We start from the raw sequence: 27,122 nt of genomic DNA, 5'->3' as shown, positions 1-27,122 counted from the left end.
CAATCATCATGTGTCATTGGAGGGCTGAGGGAAGGCTTACATTTCCAACACCAGATGAGGTCACTAATTAACACACCTTCATCCAGAGACAGGGACGTAAATAATTAAGTGTAGTATTGTGTTTTGCTGGAATGAAAACGTGTCTTGAACCTACACAGCATATGATTCACACAAACGTGAAGTGTCTGAATGAATTGCAGAGGGTTTGAAAATGTGACTCGGTTGCTACAAATCCGTTATGTCTTGTTAGAAACATATCTACACAAGCCAGCTTCTGAGATGAGAACCGATTAAAATTTTCTGGCCATCAGAAATCTGACCGTAGTCAGATTAAAGATGCAGGCCACTGTTTAATCATATTCATTAAACAGCTTTGTCTCAGAAGGGGCCTTGGAGTGCAGGCGCTTTTAAAATGGAGGATTATATAAGCTTCTGGCATGTTCTGAATCAAAGTCACTGCAAATGGCTTCTTTCAAGGCTGTCTGTCAGGTCGTCCCAGGAGGCCCCTGGTGAATGTGGCAAGTGTTTAGGGGGTGTGGACGGGTGTGCTTGTCCTTGTTGGTTTTGACTTAAAGGAGTGACAGATATACACATTTTTTTTTACTTCAGCTGTACCTCATACACTTTTTACAGTGCAGTAATTTACTGATCACAGATAGTCGTCATTGCCGGCGACTTGCCATCTGCTTGACGACAGGTGCAGTCTATAACACACACATGGATTGCCTGCCAAACAGGGCCCACTGTTAATGCAAGAGCAGGGAATATGCTGCTCTCACTTGCGCCATTTCACTTCCTCAATTTAATTATACCATGAAAGCTTTAAAGGGGATGCAAAGAATCAATACCTACAATTATTGCATATTACAGTATGCTATACTTTATCACATACCAAGACTTTATTTGCCCTGGGTGAGGAGAGTGATAAAAGGACTGAGAATGTGATAACTGATATCAAACCTAGGGCGAATACGGCAGTAGTTAACCAATCAACGTAAGCTACTATAACGTGGCAAAGTGCGCTGAACTGTCACCCTGAGCGACCTCACTGCGGAAGCCAGAAGGAACTCAACTCGCCACAGTTACTGCCTTGTTCAAATGTTTTCTCATTGTCTTTGAGACTACATGAAGACGCACAAAGGCAGGCACCTGGATGAGCTGGACTCGGTGTGCTAATAGCTTCCATGGACATACGTACATGCACACACATGAAAGCATACACAAACGCGTTCCACGAGCGTGGAGAGGACATTGCTTTATTTTACAGACCCTTTTAAATTTAGAATTAGGTAATAGTCATACCTTTTATAGAATTCAATTACTACTTGTCTTTATTGTCGGTTGCTAGGTGTTTTAATTGTGGTGTATATTTAAGTATTGTCTTGTCTTGAATGTATGCGTGTGTCCTATCCCATTGGTTCTCAAAGTGGGGTCCGGGGACCCCCAGGGGTCCTTGGGGGGGGGGTTCCAGGGGGTCCCCAGCTATTATATAGTATTAATATAGCATCACAATAATTTTAACCACCTTTTATACTTTGGCTATTAAAAAATAGCAGATATACAAGCACAAGCAATACACTTGTGCCGCGTTATGAGCTTGTAGATCTGCTATTTTTTTTTTTAAATCGTGCAAATCTTTGAATATAATATTTTTTAAAGCCAACATTTGTAACCTTTCCGGGGGGTCCCAGGAACAAAATATTTTGACATGGGGGTCCGCGGCCAAATTCATATAATTTTGGGGGTCCTTGACATGAAAAAAGTTTGAGAACCACTGTCATATCCTATCCTGGCTCACCTTTGGTAATGAAGGAGCCAGTCCGGCTGAGGGCTGAGTCTTTGCTGGAGGTGGAGTCGCAGCGCAGCAGCGGCTCTGATTCGTCGGGAAAGAAGCCCTTGGAGCGGTCCACCGGCGACTGCTCCACGGCAACGCCGCCGCCGGCGGCGGCCCCGCCCCCGACCACGCTGCTCCCACGACTGCTGTTGCTGCAGCCGCCGCTGCTCCCTGGAGACTCCAGAGGCTTGTGGATGGGACTGAGGCTCTGGCTTACATTCACTGTGGTCGACAGCTGGTTAATGTCAAACTGCAGGAGATGAGAGAGAGAGAGACGGCCGGAAGGTGGGAGAGGGAGAGAGAGGGAGAGAGAGAGAGAGAGAGAGAGAGAGAGAGAGAGAGAGAGAGAGAGAGAGAGATTTATTAGATCCATTATCCCCATTAGCGTACTGTACTGTTACAGCAGCTACTCTTGCTGGGGTCTCAACCAGCATCATCAACAACACAATTTAATATGGTGAGATGTATGGGGAGATGGAGAGGAGGGGGGTTGATACAAATGGTAAGAAATAAAAGCAGAGATGGGAGGGAGCCAGGGAGGAGGAGGGGGAGACGGAGAAGGCAGCAAGCGGAGGGAGAGATGGAGGGGAGCGAGGATAGGGTGGCAAAATGCAAAGAACAGACAGGGGGGTACAGCATGGAGTTTAGTTTAGGGAACGAGGGAGATGAGAGAGGAAGAGGTTGGAGAGGGGAAGTGAGAGGAGAGAGAAGGGGAGACAAACGTCATTGCCAGGAAACAATGGCTGAGTATGCAGTGTTCTCTGTCTGCTAGGGAACACACTGATCCTCTGAGCGCGTGTGTGGCTGTGTGCACGCGCGTGTGCGTGCGTGCATGCATGTGTGTGTGTGTGTGTGCACGTCAATATGTGGGTTGGATGGCTCAGTTCTGCTCAAACCTCTGTACTAAACCACGCACACACACACACACACACGCATACATTTACATAAGTACACACACTCTCTTTCACAAATTCTACCTCTAACCCACTAATAGTCAGAGACTCTCTTTCACATAAACACCCACATGTGAAACACAGAATCTTTGTGTATTTTTCACTCACTCACTCTCTCTCTCTCTCACTCTCTCTCGCACACACACACACACACACACACACACACACACACACACACACACAGCAGTGGAGGTGTGTGACAGAGAGTTTGCTGAGATGTGAGTCGCACTGAGCCCTGGTGTCTATCTACTGGTATTTACTGGTATGCACTGCACAGGGTCCATTACGGTCATTCAACACCACAGCATTATACTGGTCCAAGGAAGAGATGAGTAGGTCTCTCTCCTCTGGATTCTGACTAATAAGGATACATGCAATGCATCTGTCATTCTCTCCGATATGTCTTTCTTTATAGAACTGTATCTGTCTTTCTGCACATTATCTCTTTCCCTCAGATGCTGTGTTTCTCTCACAGTATCTGTCTTTCTTTCAGAGTGTATTTCTCTCACAGTATCTGTCTTTCTCTAATGTCTTTGTCTCTTTCCATCTCTTCCCCTCCATCTTTGTTTGTCTAAACATGTGTACTTGTCTACATTTCCATCATTCTTCCTCCCACTCTCCCATGCTTTCCCCTCTATCTTCTGGTTTCTTTCATCCTTTCGTTCTCTGTCTCTCTCGTCTTTTCATCCTCAATTCTCTTACCCCCACCCCCTTGCGGTTTCTGAACCAGTCCTAACTGGTCCTAACTGGTTTGTACACTGTACACTTTTGTTTGTTTGTGTCCTTTCATTTGCCAGTGTGTGTCAATCTCGTGCCTAAAGACGGGTCACAGCACCAGAGAGGTCATCGCATAGACGCCACGGGAGGACACAACACTCTGTCGGTGCACTGAGGGGGAATATGGCCTCACCCCAGACCTGCAGCGAGAGACGTTCAATGACTGGCAATCCATTGTCATTAGCTTGATTTGATTAGATGGGACACATGATGTGGAAAGGCATTGGGTGCGGAGAACCCTATCGGTTAGTATGGATCTCTGCCCAATGTCAGGCCAAACTGGTAGCTTATGTGGGTTGGAAGCCTCTGCCAGCATGCTCTCTCTCTCTCATTCACTCTTCCTTTCTTCATTGCTTTCTTTTTTCTCTACTTCTTTCAATCTTTCTTTCTTTCTGTCTCTCACACGAGTAGGCATTCCTGCATGGCATACAAACCGTTACATGCAAACTTAGTTGCAGTAGAAGATGCCACTAATGACAGTGTTAGGAGCAGATGTGGACACAAAAGCAACACAGACGACAGAACCCATGAGGGAGAACAAGATGATAAGTTTAGCAGCCCTCAGGGGACAGCGAGGTGTCCCCTTAAGCCACGCTGGATTCACATGACCTCACAAGATCTCTCATTTCACCCACGCACATGCAAAACCTTTGAAAAGTAGCGACAATAAAAGTAGCAGATCTACAAGCTCACGCTTTTGTGACAATGTCATATGACAAAGTATAAAATATGGCATTTGTTTCTGGACAAAGCATAAAAAAGATGAAATATGGAGATACAAAGTTTATAATGTGCGCTATGATCCACTAACTGGCTGAGACACCAGGCACCCCCACGGTGGTGTGATATTCACCGTTTAGTCATTCACTGTAGGGGAGCGGTGTCACCTATCCAGAAGGTTCTGTACACTGTGTGTGTGTGTGTGCGCGTGTGCGTGAGAGAGAGAGAGAGACAGAGAGAGGTGGAGAGAGAATGAGATGGTTCTGGTGGGGATGCTGATTGTTCAAGAACAGTGGTGGAAAGTAACTAAGTACATTTACTCAAGTACCGTACTTAAGTCAACTTTGGAGGTGTTTTCACTTTCCTGGAGTATTTCCAATTTGCGGTACTTTTACTTCTACTCCACTACATCTCAGAGGCAAATATTGTACTTTTACTCCACTACAATTACTTGAAAACGTTTTGATTTCTAGATTATTACAAAACATGGAGTAACCACTTCAGCCCTATATACATTTCGGCCATTTGAAAATAGCCGATCTACAAGCTCACTGAACTTGTAGATCGGCTATTTTCAAAAGATTTTTATACATTTGAAAACTTGTGCAATGGGACATTCTGCATATTGAGTACTTTTGGCACTTTAAGTACATTTTTATATCAATACTTTTGTACTTTTACTCAAGTACATTTTGAATTCCGGACTTTTACTTGTAACAGAGTATCTCAACATTGCAGTATTGATACTTTTACTTAAGTAAAGAATATGAGTACTTTTACACAGCACTACAGCCTGATGGGGAGAGAGGCTAAGGCCACACTAAGGCCACACACGCACGTGTGTGTTATGTGTATGCATGTGTCAGTGGAGGGTTGGCCTAGTTTAGATATTAGGGTCTTAGGGGACGGAAACAAACACACCAAACACATTCATTAATAATTAGATCAAATGATTTAAAAAAAGAAATCTCTCTCAAATGAGATTTAATTTCTCCCAAGAGATGGGCTATTAACTAAGACGCTACTAAGATGGCAACCTGGGAGAGCCATTATTATTGTCAGTCTCCTGCAGAAATACATACTGTACATAGATCTCCAGATAGTTAACATTAATTATATGTGAATTAACCACTTTCAACCTGAAGACTCTATTTTAAATATAAATAGTAGCTAAAATAGTAGATCTACTGCATCTCTCTTCTTTTCTGTGATCATAATTTCTACTTTACGTTGTTCATCTGTTGAGTTGTTGTTACGTCCTCCCACGGAGTTGGATAAGGGTTATGTTTCCACCCCTTTACGTTTGTTTGTCTCTTAGCTAAATAACCCGAGAAGGCGAGAACAGAGATGGCTGTGTTTTCATACAATTTGGAGGGAAAGATCAGTAGCCTGCCTCAAACAGATGATTAATTTTCGGTTGAAAAGGTCAAAAGTCAAGGTCACAATCAAGGTCAAGGTCAAGATAAAACATTTATGGGCAGATCATCATGAAATCAAGGGTCACAATCAAGGGCTGGGACAAAACGGAATAATCACTCATATTCTGGAAATGGCATATCTTGACAGTTGCATACCACTGGCAGAGGTATGCACTTTAGGGTTCCCCAATAGGCGGCCCGCGGGCCATTTGCAGCCCACGAGAGGCAACTGTCCGGCCCGCGACGACCCCTGTCATTAAAAAAAAATGTCTGTATTACTGTTCAAGCAGACTAACAAACACATCTGTAAGTAAATTGTTGATTCTGGACTTATTTAGATTTTCAGTATGTACAAATGGCTGCTGTTAATCTGTATTACTTTTCAAGCAGACTGTAACAACCAAATATTTTAAGTAAATGGTTGATTCTCAACTTATTTTGTTTCCAGAGTGCATTTTTTCCTTGTGTGACCCTCAACACAGGATTTAAGAATCCCAGGCCTAAAATAACAGTGTACAAATTTTGCGCACGTGCGCGTGCACGATTTCGGCACAATGCCCCCGGCCCTCGGCTTGGTATACCCAAGACATAATTTGGCCCTTGGGGAAAAGTAATTGGGGAACCCTGCACTATACTGAGTGCATTCTTTCTAGTTCTGGTATGATTCAGTGTGATAATAAATAAAGCCTTCAATGTTAACATTCACATGATCAAAAAAACAAAACAAAACAAAACAAAACAAAACAAAACAAAACAAAACAAAACAAAACAAAACAAAACAAAACAGATCTGTTTCTGTTCAACTGCAACTGCCTCCTGGGCCACTCGCCCACATATCCAGTGAAGATTAGAGATATCTCCTCACAAATACAGTAGAGAGAGAGACAGAGAGAGACAGAGAGAGAGAGACAGAGAGACAGAGAGACAGAGAGAGACAGAGAGAGACAGAGAGAGACAGAGAGAGAGAGACAGAGAGACAGAGAGACAGAGAGACAGAGAGAGACAGAGAGGGAGAGACAGAGAGAGACAGAGAGGGAGAGGGGGAGGGAGGGGGTTGCGGAGCGTCGGCCTCTTCAAAACATCTTTTAAATGAATCACAGTCAGGCATTTCTCAGAAGAATCGGTCCTTTACCGGGATATTAAAGCATGTGGTTTGCGTTTTAATGATGTCATTATTATTTACTGTTGGAAGGAAAGCAGAGTTGTGCTGCATCATGCATGTCAGTCTTAACGGGACCTGAGTTGTAAACACTCAATTACAGAGGAAATTGGGTCTCATTGTGCATCGCTGTGGCTGTAGGGGGAAACAAGGACAGCGCTGACTCTTATCTGAAGTGGGGATTTGTTCGAACTGGCCGACTCTCTCCTCAGAGGATCCACAGTAAAAGTCTCAGTGTTAATTTATCCATTCTCAACTCTGAGAGAGCCGAAATGCAACCAAATGGACTCTTCTTTCCAACTCTCAGAGTTGGAAAGAAATAATGGAGGAAATGAAAAGAGAGATGATGTCTGATGATGGGCTTCTGTGTGCCACTCTGTTACTGTGTCTCCTGTGAATAAATGTAATTACACAAATCACAAAGTGCATTTCCTCACAAAATAAATCACTCTTGGCCTTGTGTATTGGTCACGATTAATTGATTCTCGAGGCTCTCATGTGACAGAAAGCAAAACAGTGCTGTTCCGTATGTGTCATTTTTATAATGTCATTTGGATTGATCAGCCTGCACACAGTAAAAGCCTCCAGTGTTAATTTGAGTCCGAATAGTGTCCATTTGGTTCCATTCCTACACTCTTCCCAGCACAGTCCAAAAACAGATGAAATCGACAAAAACTTATATATCACCCAATCTTAGACAATTTTGCACATAAATCCTCTGCACGTACAATATATTCTGTGCATGAAAACTGCTGGAGTCTCAGGAATTATGTTCATGTTTCAAATTGTGAAAAAGTGGCAGAAATGTAAGACAAAAAAAGTCAATTACAACTGTATTTAACAAAGCCACTTAATTTCTATTATGTTACGGGTGTTATTTATAGCATTTAATATGTTCAGGCCAGGCAAGTCATGTAAAGCACGCCTTGGTACAAAGCAAAATCCAGAGTGTTAATTTAACACAGCGAGTGTACACTCTCTGTGTTAAATTAACACTCAAATTGCTGTGGCCCTGTCGACTCCCCTTCCCAGATAAAGCTTTTTTCCAAAGGGAAACAGCAAGCCAAAGCATGTTTTGAAACATCTGTCAGGAGTTAAAGCTCTTCCTGACATGATACCAGGTTTGAAATGAACTATCCACGATCCCGCCTCAGTGGAAAAAATGTAGTCTCTTTAAACTTAAAGACTCCCAAAGTGAGACTGGTCGGTGCACACGATGGAATGTTGGGAGTGTGTGTGTGTGTGTGTGTGTGTGTGTGTGTGTGTGTGTGTGTGTGTGTGTGTGTGTGTCAGTGTTGTGTTCTAGTTTTTTTTTGAAGGTATACTATGATTATTCCCTGCCTCCCACACGCACGGCATGCGCGCGTCTATAATTAATTAAATGTAAAAGATTTGCACGCGCGCTTCGCGCACGTGTGTGGCCCACAAAAATATTGAATGTGAAAATTTTCCGTGCGCTGTGCGCGCGTGTGGCCCACACGCAATATGCTTTGGACTGATTTTTCTTTTCTACTGATTTTTCTTACTGATGTCTGATCACCTGAGCTCAACCACTTCCAAGCTTAGATGCATTTTCAATGCAACGCAACGATTATTACCATGTAAGAGCGCAAGGATTTCTATAAATAGATGCATAGAGAGAGAGTCGATGGTCAGATCTATTTATCCATCAGACTCTCGCGCCGCAGATACTCTTAGTTATAATGTGATCAAGTGGTCAAACGGGAGACTATCTCCTCTACGTCCACTCCACATGGACTGACTGGTAGCCTGGTGAAGTTCCCCAGGTTAGGTACAGTGTTGCCATGTCCACTTATTATAAGCGACTTTGGGCTTGTTTTTCTGTAAAGTTGGTGTATTGGTGGTTGCGCGGTGCGAGTTTTTTTTTAGGGCTTGTTTCTTAAAGATTAGTTGCTTATTCGGGCTTGTTTCCTATGTTGTTTTAAACCAGTGTTTCTCAAACAAGTCAAAGACCCCCAAATTAATATGTGTCTGTCTGCATGGACCTCCATCTGAAAATAATGTTATGCCAGGGACCCCATACAAGATTTGTGTGTGTTGTTAAAATGTTTCAAAAATATTCCAAATGTTTTTAATTTTTCTTTAAAAGAAAATAGCAGATCTACAAGCTCACAAAGCGTTGCATCGCGTAGATAGGCTAGGCGTAGATAGGCTATTTTCAAATAGCCAATGTATTATGTTTAAAGGGCGAAGGGCTCGCTTCTTTTGGGCTTGTTTTCATAGACCTGTTTGCTTGTTTCTCTCACAATATCTGGCAACACTGGTTAAGGCACCGACCAAGTCGTTGCTTCCTCTACAAGGCATTGTTAATGTGTGAATTCCGTCGCAGCCATTACTTATCACCTCAAGGACAATAGCTTCACACATGATAAGCCATCAACTCAGAGTTAGCCCACACATTCTTGCTGCCCCCCAGCCTTGGGCAGTTAGCGTATCAGAGCGTATCAGCGTCTCAGACACGCTGTTTTGAACAGTTTTTGAAGGTGTACGGTGGCGACGAAAAAAAATCTCAAGGTGTACGACGTACACAGCATCTGACGGTAGAACCCACCACTGGTGTGTGTGTGTGTGTGTGTGTGTGTGTGGGGGGGGGGGGTATATTTTTGCAGCCTGATTGGGATCTCTACCTTCCTCTAGACAAGACACGTACTGTACGCTGATCCACTCTAACAATCTAAATCTAGAATCTAACATGACTTGAAGACACCCACTGTTCATTACTGGCCAATACGCTGCAGTTTATTAAATAACAAGAGATCACAACAATTAACAAGACTAAGAGACTAAAAGCCCCACCAGCAGCCCCTAGAGGCGTGCTGCTCCTTATAACAAACCCCAAATTCGGTCCCAAGGGTGGCCCAAGAGGAAAATCTGTAGAGTTTGTCCTGCAATATGCATATTATATTATATGAAAACTAGACATTTTGACCTGCTGGAAGAAAGGTCACACAGGTCACTCCTCCAGTGAGCATATATGTGCTCAGTAAGTTTCATGACAATCTGCCCTCTGGATTCTGAGATGTCTTGTGTGCAATTATACAGTTTGGCCTAAGGGTGGCACTAGACAGGAGTCACCAAAATCAGTAGCGGCCGAACGGACGGATGGATGGACGGACGGACGGACGGACTGACCAACTGGACCATCCTTAGAGCCCAGCCGCTAGTGGGGCTAAAAATAAATAGGGGGGGGCTAATATAAAATATTATACAAAATGTGGATATTAGTAACATGCTGTCATTTCCTTTATAGACAAATAAATACATCATCATCTCCTGGCCTGTAGGGTTGAGATGGTGAGTTGATCCCAGCGTGTTTCAAGGGGAAAAAAATCATTTTTTAACAGGGTGATCGTTGCTAAATCCAGGCGTGACAGAAGGGGGGGGGAGGGGCCATGCTGAGTGTCAGTAATTAATTAGACAAGCTATCTCTCTTTCCTTCATTAATCTTTCTCCCTCCTTCTCTCCAACACCTTCGCTGAATCTCCCTCTTCCTCTCCCTCTTCCTCTCCCTCCATCATTCACTCCTCCTTGAGGGTGCCAGCTCGGCCCGCCGCAGTCCAACGACATGATCCATTCATTAGCCGCACACTGAGGAATGCTAGCTGAGCGAAGCAGCACAGCAGACGGCCGTTCATTAATTACATATCTGAACACCGCTATGCCAGATCCGTAGAAAGTACTTACAGCATGTGAGGATAACTGCTGATCCAATGAGGAATTGTCTCGTCCACATACATACTGAGCGTATTAAAAATGATAATTATGATTTCTATTATTCAAAGAATTAAAAGCTGTGAGCTCAAAATGTGAGTTTGAAAACATTGCTAGGTAACAAGGTTCAACATAAGTCTTGCATCCTCCAAGACTTTCCCTAACGGTAGACACAGTAACATGAATAAGAGTTGATCATTCTGTAATATAACAAGACCGTAACTCGTGACGACAAGCTGCGACCAGGTCTCAATTGTGCTTTAAATTTTGGACCTACCGACCCACAGAGCGGCTTAGATTAGCTTACTGTCGCTGTGTGATCGCAGCTTCAAATTACTTTTTTTTATTTTTATGGCACGCCTTATCAGTTCCATAAAATGAAGGTTGATTCACCGCTGTGTCTCTACCGCTGGATCAAGAATTGTTCGTTTAAATTGACTTGACTAACTTTCCTGGACAGCAAAAACACAATGATGGACACAAACACCCGCCACATAAACACATGACATGTCATTTGTTGTCTGTGTCATTCCACAGAAAGGGCAGGAAATGAAGAGAGAAGGAAAGCCATACTGTGGTATGTGCATACCGATCGAAATGCAGAAGGAATGCTGACCCTGTAGACTCACAACGCAGTCTGCGTGACATCTAAACTTAACCCTACCCCTGACCTTAACCAAAAGAACTGTGCCTAACCTTACAGCGAGAACTGCACATTGGGTCAACATGGTCCGCATTCCTTCAACGTCAACGTGGTGTGCAGAAGGTTGTGCTCGGCATCAGCACGTGGGTGCTAAAGGCACCTGAACAACCGTCAAAAAATATGACGAGTAGGACTGAGTTCCAGTGCTATGCAGCACAACAATGCAGGGTAATTCATCAAGAGCTCAAAACTGCGGAAACCACACATTTTTTGTTTTGATGTTCGGTAGGGTGTTGCCATCAATACTGAGAATACATTTTCCCTGTCAAAGTCCTGTTAACAGTTACATAACAGGCAGTCACATTGACCTGACATCACTGTGTGGCGATCAATACCGGATGACCTTTTAAATGCCTACATATATCTGACCCACGTGTTCTGTGCTCCTGTCACCGTCTGTCTGTCTGTCTGTCTGTCTGATACTAGTTTCCTCTTACTATGCTGCTCTCTCTATCTACAGTATCTGTCTTTCTTTACACCTTTCTTCCTCTCATCTCTCATTTTCCTCATCCTCTCTTTATCCTTCTGCTTCTTACTGTTGCTCACTCTCTCACACACACACACACACACACACACACACACACACACACACACACACACACACACACACACACACACACACACACACACACACACACACACACACACACACACACACACACACACACACACACACACACACACACACACACACACACACACACACACACACACACACAGTATCTGAAGTCATTTTCACGGCACGTGACTACAGTCTGGCCGTGCGCCCCTCCACACACGTGTGCTAAACGATCCTCCCTCAGCAAACAATTTATTAGCCGCTATCTCATCTGCTATCGACCCAGGAGAGAGAACTAGAGACATAAACAACGCTCAGATATCACCCGTCGATTATTAAGCAGCGGTGACAGGTGAAATTACGACATGGTCCGAGACAGACATCTTAGTTGGCTGCCATGTGTCCGAGAACAAGCCTTTGGACTGTACTGTGTTAACCTTGGAAATTGCCATCAAGGACACAAGTGTTAATTTGATTCGGATCAACTGGTAGAAAGTTAGGAAGCAGGCTAAGAGGAAGGGAGGAGAGATGGATAGATGGAGGGAAGTATAGATGGATAGATAGAGGATAAGAGGATGCTGATGAATGATGTAGTTTTATCAGGCTAATCTCTTCTGTCTCCAATATGTGCGTGTGCATGTGCATGTGCGTGTGCGTGTGTGTGTGTGTGTGTGTGTGTGTGTGTGTGTGTGTGTGTGTGTGTCTGTGCGTGTGCGTGTGTGCAGCTGTTGTGTGCATAATGTTTATGCACACAACGCACGCACGCACGCACACAAACACAAACACACAGGACGCGTCTGTGTGTAGTCCCGTGAGTGAGTAATAGTTTTTTGTGTATGCCTCTGCGTGCATGATTGGGTGTCTGTGTATTCTATTTTGAAGTGTTGGTCATTTAAAATAAATTCTGAAGTGAGCGTTAGTTATCAAGTAATGAGGGACTGGGGGCATGACGACAGATCTGGAAGAACAGTCATACTGTCTGGAAGCTGCTTCTCCTTTACGTCTATCGAGGCATTCCCAGAGCTTTACCTCGAAGATCTTCGGTAATGAATATTACAAGAGGACAGGGTACAGAACCCAATGTTCCCTGTGCTCTGGAGAGGTGTTGACAGCACTCGAAATGGATGGCGCAGACTGTTAAGGTCATAACTAACTGCTTCCCTGCAACAACCCCCACCCACCCCCACACACACACACTGATCAAATGGACATTCTAGAGTCGAAATAAATGTACCTAAAGCGCACATGCACGCACACACAGTCATGACCATTCTGAATTCAGCCCTCCTTCCATCCGAGCATCTATTTACATCTATCTGCAATCTATTTTCTAAGCAAAACACACACACACACACACACACACACACACACACACACACACACACACACACACACTTCCACCTACGTGAGGATTGTCCTCCATGACGTAGCGGATCTTCTCCACCACGTCGATGCGTCGCTGGCGGTGCAGGGCGTTGATCAGCTTGGCCAGGTTGGCGTCTCCGTCGCGGATGGTCCAGTGCTGCAGCGCCGCGTACGCCCGCTCGTGGTCCGACGAGTAGCCGTTGGAGAAGGCCGCCACCTCGCGCTCGGTGGCGTTGGCCAGGGACTGGTACATGTCGATCCACTGGCTGCCCACCTGGGCTGCGACCAGCTTCAGAATGTCCACACCTGTTGACGGGACGGGACGAGAGAGGGAGAGAATGGAGCGGTTAACCTGCTGTACTTCCTTGACCAGAGCCCGCCAGGGGGTCTGTGCATGGCCCCTTCTTTTTTTTCCAGTGGTGGAAAAAGTACTCAAATGTTTTACTTAAGTAAAAGTAATGCAATGTAGAAGTACTCTGTGACAAGTAAAGATTCCGAAATTAAAAATTCACTTGAGTAAAAGTGCAAAAGTATTGGTATCAAAATGTACTTAAAGTACGAAAAGTTAAAGTACTAAAACCTTTGAAAATAGCAGATCTACAAGCTCACAACGCGTCGCACCGTGACGTGTTGTGAGGTTGTAGATCGGCTATTTTCAAATAGCCTAGGTATAAAATAGGTGGTACATTAACCACTTAAGTGGTTAATGTATGTTTTATAATGTAATAATTTATATCTGCAAAGTAACTAGTAGCTAAAGTTTTCAAATAATTGTAGTGGAGTAAAAGTACAATATTTGCCTCTGAGATGTAGTGAAGTAGAAGTAAAAGTATAGACAATTGGAAATACTCCAGTAAAGTAAAAGTACCTCAAAATTGTACTTAGGTACAGCACTTGAGTAAATGATCTTAGTTACTTCACACCTCTGATTATGACATGCCCAGAATAGTTATGCCAGGGTTCATGAGGTTTACAGTTTACGAAAAAAAGTTCACACAAATGCAAAACCCTGGGTTCGACTCCTGCCTTGGGACCTGTGTCATTTCTCTTCACTGCCAAAACGTTCCTGTGCCTCTGTCTCAATGTAAGGCCTAGATTTCATTATTTGATTTTGCTTTGAATCACTGGTTCAACTGGGCAAATGTGGGTTATGAAACGAGCAAAAGCAAAAGACTGCAGTTCTTGAAGAGTGCTCGACACTTTTATTAGGTGGATGCCACAAGAAAGTCATAGAAGGGAGCTACAGCGTGCAAACTCGTCTTTTGCTTTTGATCAATGTCTCTTTTGAGTTCAGCACCTGCCTTTAAAGGGTGTGTGAGTGTGCTAGACCTCCTTTGATCCTAGGTATGAAACATAACACAGCATCCAGCTTTAGCGTGCCCCTACTGGAGGGAAGGAGAGTGATGTGTATGGAATGACGTTTGTACTTGTGGATTCCGTTTATAGTTACAGTAGTTTGTATGTACATGTGCGATTGTGTCCAGCTACAGCTATATGTGTCTCTATGTCACGAGGCACAGTTTAAGGACACGTGCTTTCCTCATTACACAGTAAGATGATCTCTGCGGTCCATCGAGACAACTTGGATGACTAAAAATAAGATGCTGCTGGACTGGGGACACGCATCTCTCCGCGCTGTGTTGCTACAACTGCGACGTTGGATAAACAGAAACTTTGATTTACAATTTATATATACACCATGTTAACACAAACAAACACACATGCACGCACACACACAGCCTAGTCTTTAATCAAAGGACCATAAAGGTGGTCTGGGCATGTTTAGCCCACAGAGAATGACTCAAAGCATACTTGGCATTACTGCTGACAATTTTCCAAAGCATCCCGTGATTTGTTTGATTCTTGAGGAAGGAAGCAACTGGATTCCATTTATTCCAGTAAAGTATGAAGATAAATCTGCATACTTGAAACTTGCTTCAGAGTTTTAAGGCAGCTGAAAGTACCGATTTATTTGAAGAGTCAAGCCATAAATAGTCCCTGGAGACAATGTTAATTTTGCACGTGATATTTTTAGTCCTCAGAAGTCAGGTTAAATGACAGGTCATAAGGCCAGGAGACTTGCTGCAGCTCCAGGAATCCATTTAATCTAACAGATCCGGTTCTCAAGCACCATAGAGTAGCAAATTAACACACACGTGCTTGTTATGTATTGTGTACACATACAGTACATACATGTGTTCCCAAACATGTACTAGAGACACATACATGTGTATGCACACACAACACACAAGGGGGTCCTCAGCAAATCTAGTTAATATACAGTAGCATCAAAATCAGTTTAACCACTTTAATCATATATACATTGGCATTTGGATATAGCCGATCTACAAGCTCAGGGTCTTGTAGATCTGCTATTTTCAAAGAACATCACAGGCAAAAAAAAATCTGAAGGGAATTCGCAGACAAATGTACATTCATTTGGGGGTCCTCGACATGAAAACGATTTAGAAACACTGCACTAGCAAACGCAGTAGGACATGTCAGCAGGCCGACTAGAGGAATCCATACCAAGCCTAACTGTTATTTTAGTATGTGAATACATGCTCGTGTTGCAGTCCTGGCAGGTTCTCCGAGGGGAACGCACAGAGAGACATACAGTATGTTATGTCAACGCCTTTGCACAGTCAAATCCACACTGTCTTAATTTAACCCTTATGAGTACTGTACATCCTGTATGGGTTCATTTTGAACTCGGAGGATTTTTACTGTTTGCTGTGAGTGTTCCCTTGCCAACAGGGAATGGATTTCGATAGGTTTCCTTTGGCTTATATAGTAAGCAGGTCAGGTTTGATCTTGTTCCAATCGATCAAGGAAGTGAAAGGGAATAGGTTGGTGGTGATTGTTTGAGGGTGTGTGTCTGTGTGTGTCTGTGTGTGTGTGTGTGTTGCTGTGTGAGTGTGTGTGTGTGTGTGTGTGTGTGTGTGTGTGTGTGTGTGTGTGTGTGTGTGTGTGTGTGTGTGTGTGTGTGTGTGTGTGTGTGTGTGTGTGTGTGTGTGTGTGTGTGTGGGGTTGTGTGTGTGTGTGTGTGTGTGTGTGTGTGTGTGTGTGTGTGTGTGTGTGTGTGTGTGTGTGTGTGTGTGTGTGTGTGTGTGTGTGTGTTTCTCTTTCTCTCTTCTTCCGTCTCCTTTCTTCTTCACACAGGTGTTATCCCTTTTTGAGATGACTACAGTATGAATACTGCTTTGCTGCTGCACTGGCACAATGACTTATGTATACGCTTACATTTTTGTATCTGCTGCTGCCTAGTGACACGTCAATCACTTGCATAACAGACTGTGATATTCTGCCTAATTTCTTCTCTTTTTTTGCACACACCTTATGTACAAGTAAGACACGCGAACGCGGGAAGCGAACGCCAAAAAAAAATAATAATAATGAAAAAATATTATTAAAAAAAAAAGTAACCAATAACAAAATATATAAAAAATACAAAAAAAATCTGCGTTAAAAGGAGCATCTTAGAAAAATACAAATTCACAAAAAAAAAACTTTGAATGTTTTTGAACAATTCAACAAAGTGTTTGAAGTGCCTGTTTCACCCACTTCCGGGGGGCGGAGCCAAAATCTGAGCCCAAAGTATTTGTTCGTAGACCCCCACTTAGGGGGGGTAGAAAAAGTTTCGGAGCGATTCGGGCACTTTTCATTTAACACATCGGGTGCCAAACACGGTCTGAACCGTGTTTGCGCAGAGTAGCGGTCCGGTGCCGAACACGGTCCAGACCGTGAAATATGTGTTTTTGTTTTTTTCGTTTTTCTCCACACGGGCGGGGCTAGAGCAGCTCTGGGAGTACCCATTGTGATCCTGAGAAGGATCGGCCAGATAGATCACCGGAAACAAAAACATGGCTCCCATCCACTTCCTGTCTATTTCCTTCTTTAAAACGCCTATATCTCCGAATCTGTTTCCGGTGGGGAAAACCGGTCATGCGCGATGCGCGATCCCCCCCCATTGTAACTCGCGAGTGAAATGTTATCGTTCCAGGCTGTAGCCAGGGTCATCGCGCTACATGAATGGATGCTTTTTTTTACATGGATTTGCTCCTCGTGGAGTTTAGAGCTTTAAACATGAAAGCGCAGTCAATGGGGAGAATGCTGGCACCCAACGTAAGTTGTTATGAAAAAATGCTGGCACCCAATGTGTTAACATGGGGTTTCAATGGGGAGTTTTTAGGAGCCTTCTCCGGGGCGTGGCTTCCGGGGGAAGGGGTGGGCTTAAATGAAACCTTGACAGGTGTGTTCAGTTTTCAAAGACCTTTCATTTGATGTATGGTACGTCTATATTGGACATTTACTTGGCTGCACACAGGCAGTGCACACAATACTGCACACAGAGACGCGGACACACAAGCCGAGCACGGTGCCTTCGGCGCGCCTCCTTCAGCTGCGTTCGCAATAATTGATTGTTGTTGTTTTTTTTCTTTCTCTATTCTTATATGACTACATTTTGTAACTGCAAAATGCTGGAAACTTGTGTGGAAAATATATGCAAAAGAAAAAAAAGATGTTCATCGCTCTGTTAAAGCCTACATAATAATAATAATAAAAATGCATTTTATTTATAAAGCACTTTACATTCTTGCGAATCTCAGAGTGCTACAGGGGTCTAAAAGTTCCACAGACATGGGGCTGTATAGCAGAAGGCCCGGTCGCCCATGGTGCGGAGGTTGGTGTTGGGGACAACACCAACATACATACGATAGCATAGAGCTCATGGATTCAATCCATGCCACCAACAGCCATCTGTCCTTGAAATGTCCTTCAGCCAGAAGCGGGGAACCCAACTGTTGCCTGATTTAACCACTTAAACCCCGGGTTTCTGGTTGCGCAGTTAGGGGGCAGAACACAGCACTCTTCAATCGTGTGTAAACAATAATAACAATTCAAAGCAGCTGTCCTCAAAACCACACCTCCAGTGGCTGTCATAAGAACGGAGGGAGCGCCCTATGATCATGGCACCAGAAACTGCTTGGCTCGCGCAGCTGCAGCCCGTCAAGCCTATTTTATGCTCCATTCCGCGAAGGTGTCGCACGCAGAGAACGGACGAGAATAGCAGACCTCCAAGTTCACAGCGGTGGCATCCGCGACGCGGTTGTGAGCTTGTATGTCAGCTGTTCTCGGCGCGCAATACCGTTGCGCGATGAACTATACATGTCTCGCCAGGGCGCACCCCACTAGCCAACACACAGAGGCGGTTGAATTAACTGAAACCAGCGCACCCCAAAACAGTAGGTTTGGGGATCTGTTGGGAATTGATTACATGAAACAGTCACCTGTGCGTCCAGTCTCAATGTTTGTAAACAAATAATTGGTCCATATGTGTAGCTCTGGCTCTCAACCTTTTCTGGATCAGGGCCCACCCATCTGATCACTTAACACGGTATCCGAATGGCATTTTCATTTGAATGGTTAATCAATCGATTGTGTTCTGGTTTAGATCAACAATATACTTTAAGCTATACTTTATCACAATGAAAACAAGGTTTTAAAGAGAACATACCATGAAGTAGTTTTTTTTTACATTACGTTTGTAATATACATTTTATGTTACCAATAAAATCGTAATTGTTTTGCCAATTATTTGGGGTCCCACTTCCAATATCCTCATGGCCCACCAGTGGACCTCGGCCCGCAGGTTGAGAATCGCTGCTTTACAGCATATCTGGAAGGCATCCTTCTGGTTTGAGATGGAGCTCACGTTATCATGCGCTGCAGCTTGCTGCTCTAGCGGACTCTAATCACACAAAACTGATTAGAGTCTCAGAGGTGTGTTTCAGTCAAAGTGTTTGTGCCGCTGAACGCACACACACCCAGTAATGTTTATAAACAAGAAACCTGTCTATAACATACTTCGTCGTATGTCGAGTAGCGAATCTACAAGCTCACAACGCATCGTGATGCGACATTGTTGGTTTGTGGATCTGCTATGTTTTGCTATTTCGGAAAGTTTTTGGGAAAATCTTTAAAAGAAATGTTTAAGACATGCCCAAAATACATAGGGACACCTGGTTGAAAGTGGTTAAAAGGTAAAAGTGTCAGCTAAAATAGAATTTGAAAGGCTTCCTTTTTTGCAGGAGATAATGCCCATCGTCCATGAAAAATGTGGACCAAGACTTTTGGAGTGGAATGCAGCAGGGAGGCATTGGTCAGCATGACATTGCATTTTTAACTACAGTATCTAGGAATTTCTTGACATATGCTACAGATTCGCTACAACATTTTACATTGTTTGTGTTGTTAGAAAATTAAAGAAGATAAAATAAGAATCAAGATGCCAAGGGTGTTCGGGCCGTGTCATAGAAAATCTATGATTAGTTACAAAAACACATTAGGCTAAGCACATTTAACACTTTTCTGCTCACACATTTTTTCCTTTCTCCCTCATAGTTCCCTCACAGCACATTCTGACATGAACCATAACTTAAAATAGTCTATGCTCCGCTCCTCCACTGATGTGACTTTACAATGACTCTGCTAAAAATAAAAAGGCTAACTCATCAGTTTGTCACATATAGCTTTGTTGGTGGGCGTCCAGAGATTGGTGAATGTGATACAGAAAAGGGGATCCGATCCCTCCGTCGTGTGTGTGTGTGTGTGTGTGTGTGTGTGTGTGTGTGTGTGTGTGTGTGTGTGTGTGTGTGTGTGTGTGTGTGCGTGCGTGCGTGCGTATTAGCATTAGCATAGCAACACTATCTTTAACTTCCAGCTTTGTTGGGATTTGATCACATTCACCATGTGTCGGTACAATCTTATTTACATGCATTCATCTTTCTCTTTCATTGCATCGCCATTATGCAGTATATAACATGTTCTCCTTGCTGAGTTAGTGGGTGGAGGAATTCACTATGCAGCCTGTAGCCATGACCTACTAGAATAAAACGCAGTCAGTCAGAAATCAGTTCAATGCACAGCTTGTGCTGGGTTCAAATGCAGTTCAAGTCCTATGTAGTTCAAGTCTCGCATTCACTCTTAAAAAGGTTACTTTTACTTTCAACTTGTATTCAGTATTGAGACAATGTGGGACAATGACATCAACAACATGACGACACGATTCAACACATTCTATTGTGGAAATGAAAACATAACATGCACTGTCCTTTTCTAGGCTAACCCTTCAAACAGTGGATTGAGACCAAAATGTGAATCATGCATACAGTATGTCGAAAATGCAAATGGCATTAAAAACTTTCACCCTGGTGTCCCGGTTGGGGGCATGTCATTATAGCCGAATATGTTTTTTTAAATCTCAATGATTGCCAACATTTTCCAAATGTTTCAGATATTTTTACAAATATTTCAAAATAGCAGATCTTACAAGCTCACAATGCGTCGCTATCAGCTATCTTTTAATGTTTTTGAAAAGGGCTTAAGTGGTGAAGGAAAAGGTCAAATTTGGGTCTGTAGCAAGTTGATTGATAAACTTTTCTATTTACAAAAATGCACATGAACAAATATTTGTACATATCTGTCAAAATGATAAAACACAAAGCTCGAGAGATTATTTCCATTGTGGTCCTTGAGTGTAAATGTATGTGTAATCTGAGTGCCATGTGTTGGAAGGGAGGGGTAGCAGACATACAGTGCAGAAATATTAAATCAATAATCAATACATTCAATGTACTATGTACTAGACAACTAAAATAGCAAAAGAAAACAACATGGGTACTGTATTGGGAGCAGATTGTTTTTTTTCCCCCAGCTACATCTTCCAGTGCTCCATAGATTGCATTGTTCTTGCTTAAGGCAACATGGGAGAATGAATGGCTTCACGTTTGATAGATAGATCACGTTTTGAACCCTGTTCTCAATGCAGGGAAAACGGGTTTATACTGATATATGATTGAGAGCAGAGCTTTAGGCAGGGAGATTAACTCGACGTACTGTAAGTCAGTGGAACGGATTCCTATGGGGCGTGACAGACACATAAACAGGCGTGCGCGCGGACACACACACACACACACACACACATACTCCAGGCCAGTGATGATTAGGCCGTACAGTATGCATCATAAATGCTGGCAGTAAGCTTAATAAACGTGGATCCCAGAAGGCTGGCAGCTCTCGGGTCACTGCCTGACCTGCCCCACTGTGGTCTGCATGCCTCAGTCACAATAACACACATAGACGGACAGAGGACGCCCTAGAGAAATCCCTGACACTCTGCGCTGTGCTGCCCCGGCAGAGCTGGACTACGCTGGAATGACCTACAATACCCGCGCGATGATTCAGTATGTCGCCACGCGTAGATGTGCAAATGTGATTGTGGCACGTGAGATTATTTTTGTGCGTGTAAGGCGCTTTGTGTGCGGCTGACGTTTGTGTGTGTTCGAATTTTGTTTGTGCATAGAAAAGGTGGTGTGTGTGTGTGTGTGTGTGCGTGTGCGTGTGTGCGTGTGTGTGTGTGTGTGTGTCAGTCACGCGATGTGTCAACCTAGGAATAAAGCTCATATCAATTGAAAAACAAGCTGGAATCGACACTCCTGTCCTCAGCTGAAAAGAATGTGTGGTGGTTTGTTGTAGTGTGTGTACATGCATGTGTTGTCTTGATTGTATTTGTGTGTCTCTGTGTGTGTGTGTGTGTGTGTGTGTGTGTGTGTGTGTGTGTGTGTGTGTGTGTGTGTGTGTGTGTGTGTGTGTGTGTGTGTGTGTGTGTGTGTGTGTGTGTGTGTGTGTGTGTGTGTGTGTGTGTGTGTGTGTGTGTGTGTGTGTGTGTGTGTGTGTGGCCTGGTTTGTTTGTTTTGCTCCAATATGGACTAACTAAATGCCGGCTACATGCTGTCATGTCTCCACTGACACTACATGTTGGTCAGGGCTAGATGTCAAAGCTGACTAAAATGTGGTTTACAGTAACTTGTTTACTTTTATAATTAAGGTTAGGCACGTTAGCATTGTTATGTTGGGTTTGGTGTGGTTACGGTTAGGCTAGGTGAAGTACCTACTGTAGGGAGGGTGCATAAATCGCATCCTATCTGAACATGACCCTTTATGTTTGGCCCTCCACCAGTATCATCACTCTTTGTAAACACATTAACCCTAGTGTCCAAAAATGGAAAGCCTGCAGATCAGCCATCACTATTTTGCCATACAACAAATGTACAGTATGGTTGAAGTGGTTACAACCTGGCCATCAAACCTGATCTTGGTTGACCTGTTTGTCCTTTCATTGTAGTGCTAACTAAACTAAACCTAGTCTATGATACAGAACTTGCACTTGTTTTAAATCCCTGGCTAGCTGACCAACTGGATAAACAATGAAGGCTCACTCACTTGTGTTTTACAATCTATCCAAAGCCAGCCACAAGATGGGACATTAAACATTATTGATTTCTAAATAGATCTTTGCCTCAACAGTGGAAGGATGTAATGTGACTATAACAGATGATGACAATGTAGCTTTCGTTCTAATAGTTTTAAAACTGTATCATCTGTTTAACAAAATTAGCTATTAGGGAGCTATAAAAAACAAAAAGGCCAAAAGGTCATTTGTTTTGCTGTTCTACTAGAACTGTTAAACCAAAAAAAAGGTCCCTAGCAATAGAGCCCTGAGGGACTCCACCAATAGATACAAACCATACTGTATCACATCATAGCCACAACTGGAGCAGCAAAAAAACACTGTAGTGTTAGTTGCTGGGTATAGCCTAAAACGAAACCATACGAAACAAAGTCTTGTCAAACTGATATTGCAAGCAAGGTACAGATGCCTGGAGCGGAGCGATTGTGAGCCAATTTCAGATGTGTCAGATGAGAATGAGTCAACATTTATCCCAGAAAGGCATTTATCCCTCACCATTAGCCTGATGGGGAACAGACAGAGAGTCCCTACTCAGCATCGACAGACAAAACAACACTGAGACGTCAAAGACCTGAAATATGAACGTTCAGTTTCAGTCCAATCAGAAGATCACAGATTGTGTTACATGGATTAAAGTACGTTTTTAACCAATCGAACCCTAGCGTCCCTATTCTGGGCAAGTCATAACAGGTGAACATTCGGCGAAAATAGGCAATCATTCGGAAATAGCAGATCTGCAAGCTCCGTTGTGAGCTTGTAGATCTGCTATTTCCAAATGATTTCTGCTCATTCCTTGGCCGAAAAGAAGGCGATATACAAGCTCACAACATCACGAACATGTTGTGAGCTTGTATATTGGCTATTTTTGGCAAAGAAATTGGGTGAAGAGGGAAAAAAGGAGGGGTGTTCCAAGGATAGACCACTGGGGGACCCCGGTCAATAAAGTATATAACGGTACTCTAAGTGGTTAATGTGAATCAACATATTATATACGATATATTGTATACTATATACAGTTGATACAAATTGTACAGTCAGTATCCCTGTCTGAGTGCCTGCCTGTCAATCTTGTTTTGATGAGGTTACAATGTTTTCTGATATGGTTAACTTAATCATGTGGTCAGAGCTACAAGGACAACAAGTACAATGGCTTTTAAATGACAGACAAAAATGGGAAATGGTTTTGTCATGATGTCAGTGAAGTGCTGCAGAAAGCCAGAGGAAGAGGGAGCAAACAGCTCTGGCAAGAGACAAAGAGCTAATGTGACCCACAGAAAGCCAATAAACAACCCACAAAAACCCACCCACTCTGTCCCATGTCGCTGGTGTGTGTGTGTGTATGTGTGTGTGTGTGTGTGTGTGTGTGTGTGTGTGTGTGTGTGTGTGTGTGTGTCATCTGCTACAGAGGCTGAGAAATAATTTCATCTGTTTTTCCTAAAACGAAGGCGTTTTTAGAATCAGTCTCAGCCTCAGGTCTAAATGATGTCAGGGTGGTGCATCTGAGATTATGAATTCACAAAAATGTGAAAAGTATTCACAGAAAATAATTCACAATATGTGAAAAATATTTCAATATCTGGCTTGTTTCTGTCACTGCTATGGTCTAATTACATTTTAGGTTGCCCAGTTACGTGGGTCCGCCGCGACATCTTCGGGTCCACAAACTGACATGTTACAAAACAGAGTCATACTGACTTGCATGTCTTTAGAAAGTGACTTGTTAAGGGAACCGGAATTTAGTGACGTTATTGTGGACTCAGCTTGAAAAGGGAATAGAGCTTCTGAGTGTGTGCAATTTTTTAACCAAAGCTCTCACCGGCTGCTTTGAATGAGAATGTATAATGCTGATTCAACATGTTTAGGTCCGTTATTTGGTCAAGCACCTGAATTTACCGAAAGACAAAATCAACAGATTGAATACTATGATGCGGAGGTGGTAGCAATATTAATCGTTGATGTGCGTGTGTGGTCTGATAAGGATACTTCACAGCAGGCACAGCTTCCAACTGAACCACCCTGCGTGTCTGTGTGTGAGTGTGCGTGTGTGTATGTGTGTATGTGTATGAACGTGTTGGATGCTTTGCATTGATGTCAGCTGTGTGTGTGTGTGTGTGTGTGTGTGTGTGTGTGTGTGTGTGTGTGTGTGTGTGTGTGTGTGTGTGTGTGTGTGTGTGTGTGTGTGTGTGTGTGTGTGTGTGTGTGTGCGCGCCTTTGTTTGTAGATGCACTGTGAAAAACTGTTTTGCAGTGTAAATGTGTGTACATTTAAATAAAGGTGCATGTGTGTATGTGTATTTGAAGTTCATATCGAAAACTCAGGATCCACATTGCGAACAGCAGCAAGCTTCCATTATTCACAGCAGCTTACCAAAACCTGCCCACGGGTCCAATTTCCAGAAGGCACAATTGCTGAGCTTCATGCTTCACTTACCATCAACTACACACCTCTCCAACTCAGTTCATTTGTCTTTTCTCTCACAAGACATCCGTTTTCTCCTCCCGAATGTTATTCACCACTGACTCTCAATCTTCATTCAAAAGCAGGGGCGTTTCACTACAAGGGTGCATGAGCATTCATCGTAAAACCCATCACAGCCATCTTTTATCTATCATAATCTTCCTGCTTTTCACCCTGAAGGTGTAGAATTTACAGTATGCCGAACATTCAACTAGTGAAACGTGTGCGTCCATGCTTGTTTGGCGATGTTTGGACACATGGCCATTTGTATACCTCCGACCAAACCATACCTCCAATTTCTGTGAGGGCCTTCCCCTAGCCCACCCTGCGCTGCGGAGCAAAGTATGTCCTTATGGGTGGCTCCCTGCCGTGCTCGTGTGTGGAACTTGGCGTTGTAAACGGTGGGCGTTTTGTGAGTATTTAGCAAAGGGGGTGGTCGGCAGGTAACATGTTGTTTTCCCTCTTAACGTTCCCCCAAATACTACAGCTGACAACGTAGATTCATAAAAATACTAAAGCTCGGTTAATAATAATGATATCTAACTACAGCATCAGCCCTTCTCTCTGCAATCAATTCCCTGTCTCCTTTCACTCACGATAAAAAGGAATTAATATAATCTGTACCATAAACAATGTGTCCCAGAGGCTCCACAGACTTAACATAATGTCCTTGCTCCCCAATTTGTTTGTTCAGATGGTTTATGACATTTAAAGAAAGCAGCAATGTCATCAAAACAAACACTGACAAAAAGTAAATAGTTAATTAATAGGTGTGAGCAGAGCTAGGGGAGAAGAAATCATTTCTGCTCAAGTCTGACAGGAAAGGCAATGCTTCCAACTGGACCATGCATCTGCAAGGGGCAAAACAACAGGGTAAACACCCTTTAAAAAAAGGGGGGGGGGTTCCAAAGAGAATGACTGCTTTTAAATAATATTAACGCATCATAAAGATACAAAAATAAACAGCTCCAGAAAAGTGGAGCACGACAAGAGGAAGACCAAGACCTGAACTAATACCTCAGCGACGATTCTATGAAGTGTCCCGTTTTAAAGGGAATGCTGGGTGTCCACCACAGGATCACAGGACTAATTAGTCTGGGTTCCACTACAAATTACTGTAGTACCCTTTTTGCTGGACTACCTCAAAAGACTCCAGCTCATTCAAAATGCTTTAGCCAGAAGAATCCCTGGGATAAGAAAAGCCGAACACATAACTTCAATTACTTCATTGGCCTCCTGTACGCTACATCATTGATTTCACGGCAGTACAGCTCCTAAATACTTATTTGACCCGTTCACTACCTAGAAGTTTCAGATACTCAGGTACTGCTCTCCTAACTAGGACATAGTCTTAGAGTAACATGTAAATATGCTGAAGATGCATTTAGTACTATGGCCCTACACTATGGAACACACTTGCTGATGACCAGAGATCTGCAACAACTGTATCATCTTTGAAAAGCAGGTTTAAGATCTTGTTTTCCCAGGCCTTCGGTTAGTTAAGTTGTGCGTGCACGTGGCATTACTGAGCAGCACTTTGGACATCATGTCCAGAAAGCGCCCGCATGCGTTTATTGATGCCCGCAACGTTTTGAACCTATTAATCATTGCTGTGCTCAAACGTCCTGTCCTCTGTTATTAGCACAAATAGCTTTAGCTGAAACAACATAAACATGGACTTCTCAGGGTTATGTAACGAACGATTCAACGCCGGTTCCTAAATTACCGTGTTGTCAGACCCAATCAGGAGGATCAAATGACCGGCGCTCCTCTACAAAAGTTGAGCTATTGTCTGCTTGAAGCGCCCAGGGCACTCGGCCAAAAACGCTGGGAGACGAGAGCGGCGACAGCACTGAAGCGCGATGCTCGGGCGCTGGGAAGAGGAGCGCACCATAGAAATGCATGGCAGACAGGTGCTGCCAGCTAAAAAAAAAACGTTCTCTGTGGACATAACCTCTAAATGCTTTATGCATAGGTGCCGCCACTTTGATTGTGTATAATGTTGCATAATTCTCTGGCAGGGGAGAGGGAGACTAAATGTGAAATACATTGAGTCTACCTGGTATGAAATGTGCTACACAAATACAATTGACTAGCTTGAATTGAGTACAGGCACAGGGACAAACCTAACC

At 43.4% G+C, this 27,122-nt stretch overlaps 2 protein-coding genes across 2 annotated transcripts in view; both read right to left on the bottom strand.

Moving 5' to 3' along the window:
* Positions 1 to 27,122, bottom strand: part of LOC308103827 (uncharacterized protein) — a gene marked incomplete at its 5' end in the record, with an annotated part of 236,042 nt that overhangs the window by 129,440 nt on the left and 79,480 nt on the right. The gene's annotated exons all lie outside the window — the stretch shown is intronic.
* The window catches only part of LOC308103642 (tumor necrosis factor receptor superfamily member 21-like), a 60,162-nt gene that overhangs the window by 3,704 nt on the left and 29,336 nt on the right, over positions 1 to 27,122 (bottom strand). Inside the window, exons 4-5 of the mRNA XM_080453732.1 lie at positions 13,261 to 13,526; positions 1,799 to 2,084 (exon numbers count right to left, since the gene is read on the bottom strand). Coding sequence (XP_080309858.1) covers positions 1,799 to 2,084; positions 13,261 to 13,526 — 552 coding nt within the window. The remainder of the gene's footprint in view (positions 1 to 1,798; positions 2,085 to 13,260; positions 13,527 to 27,122) is intronic.

Source organism: Gymnoscopelus braueri (genome assembly GCF_963280865.1).
Source record: "Gymnoscopelus braueri genome assembly, chromosome: 16".
Classification (NCBI taxonomy): Eukaryota; Metazoa; Chordata; class Actinopteri; order Myctophiformes; family Myctophidae; genus Gymnoscopelus; species Gymnoscopelus braueri.
This window is presented reverse-complemented; position numbering and strand designations above follow the sequence as displayed.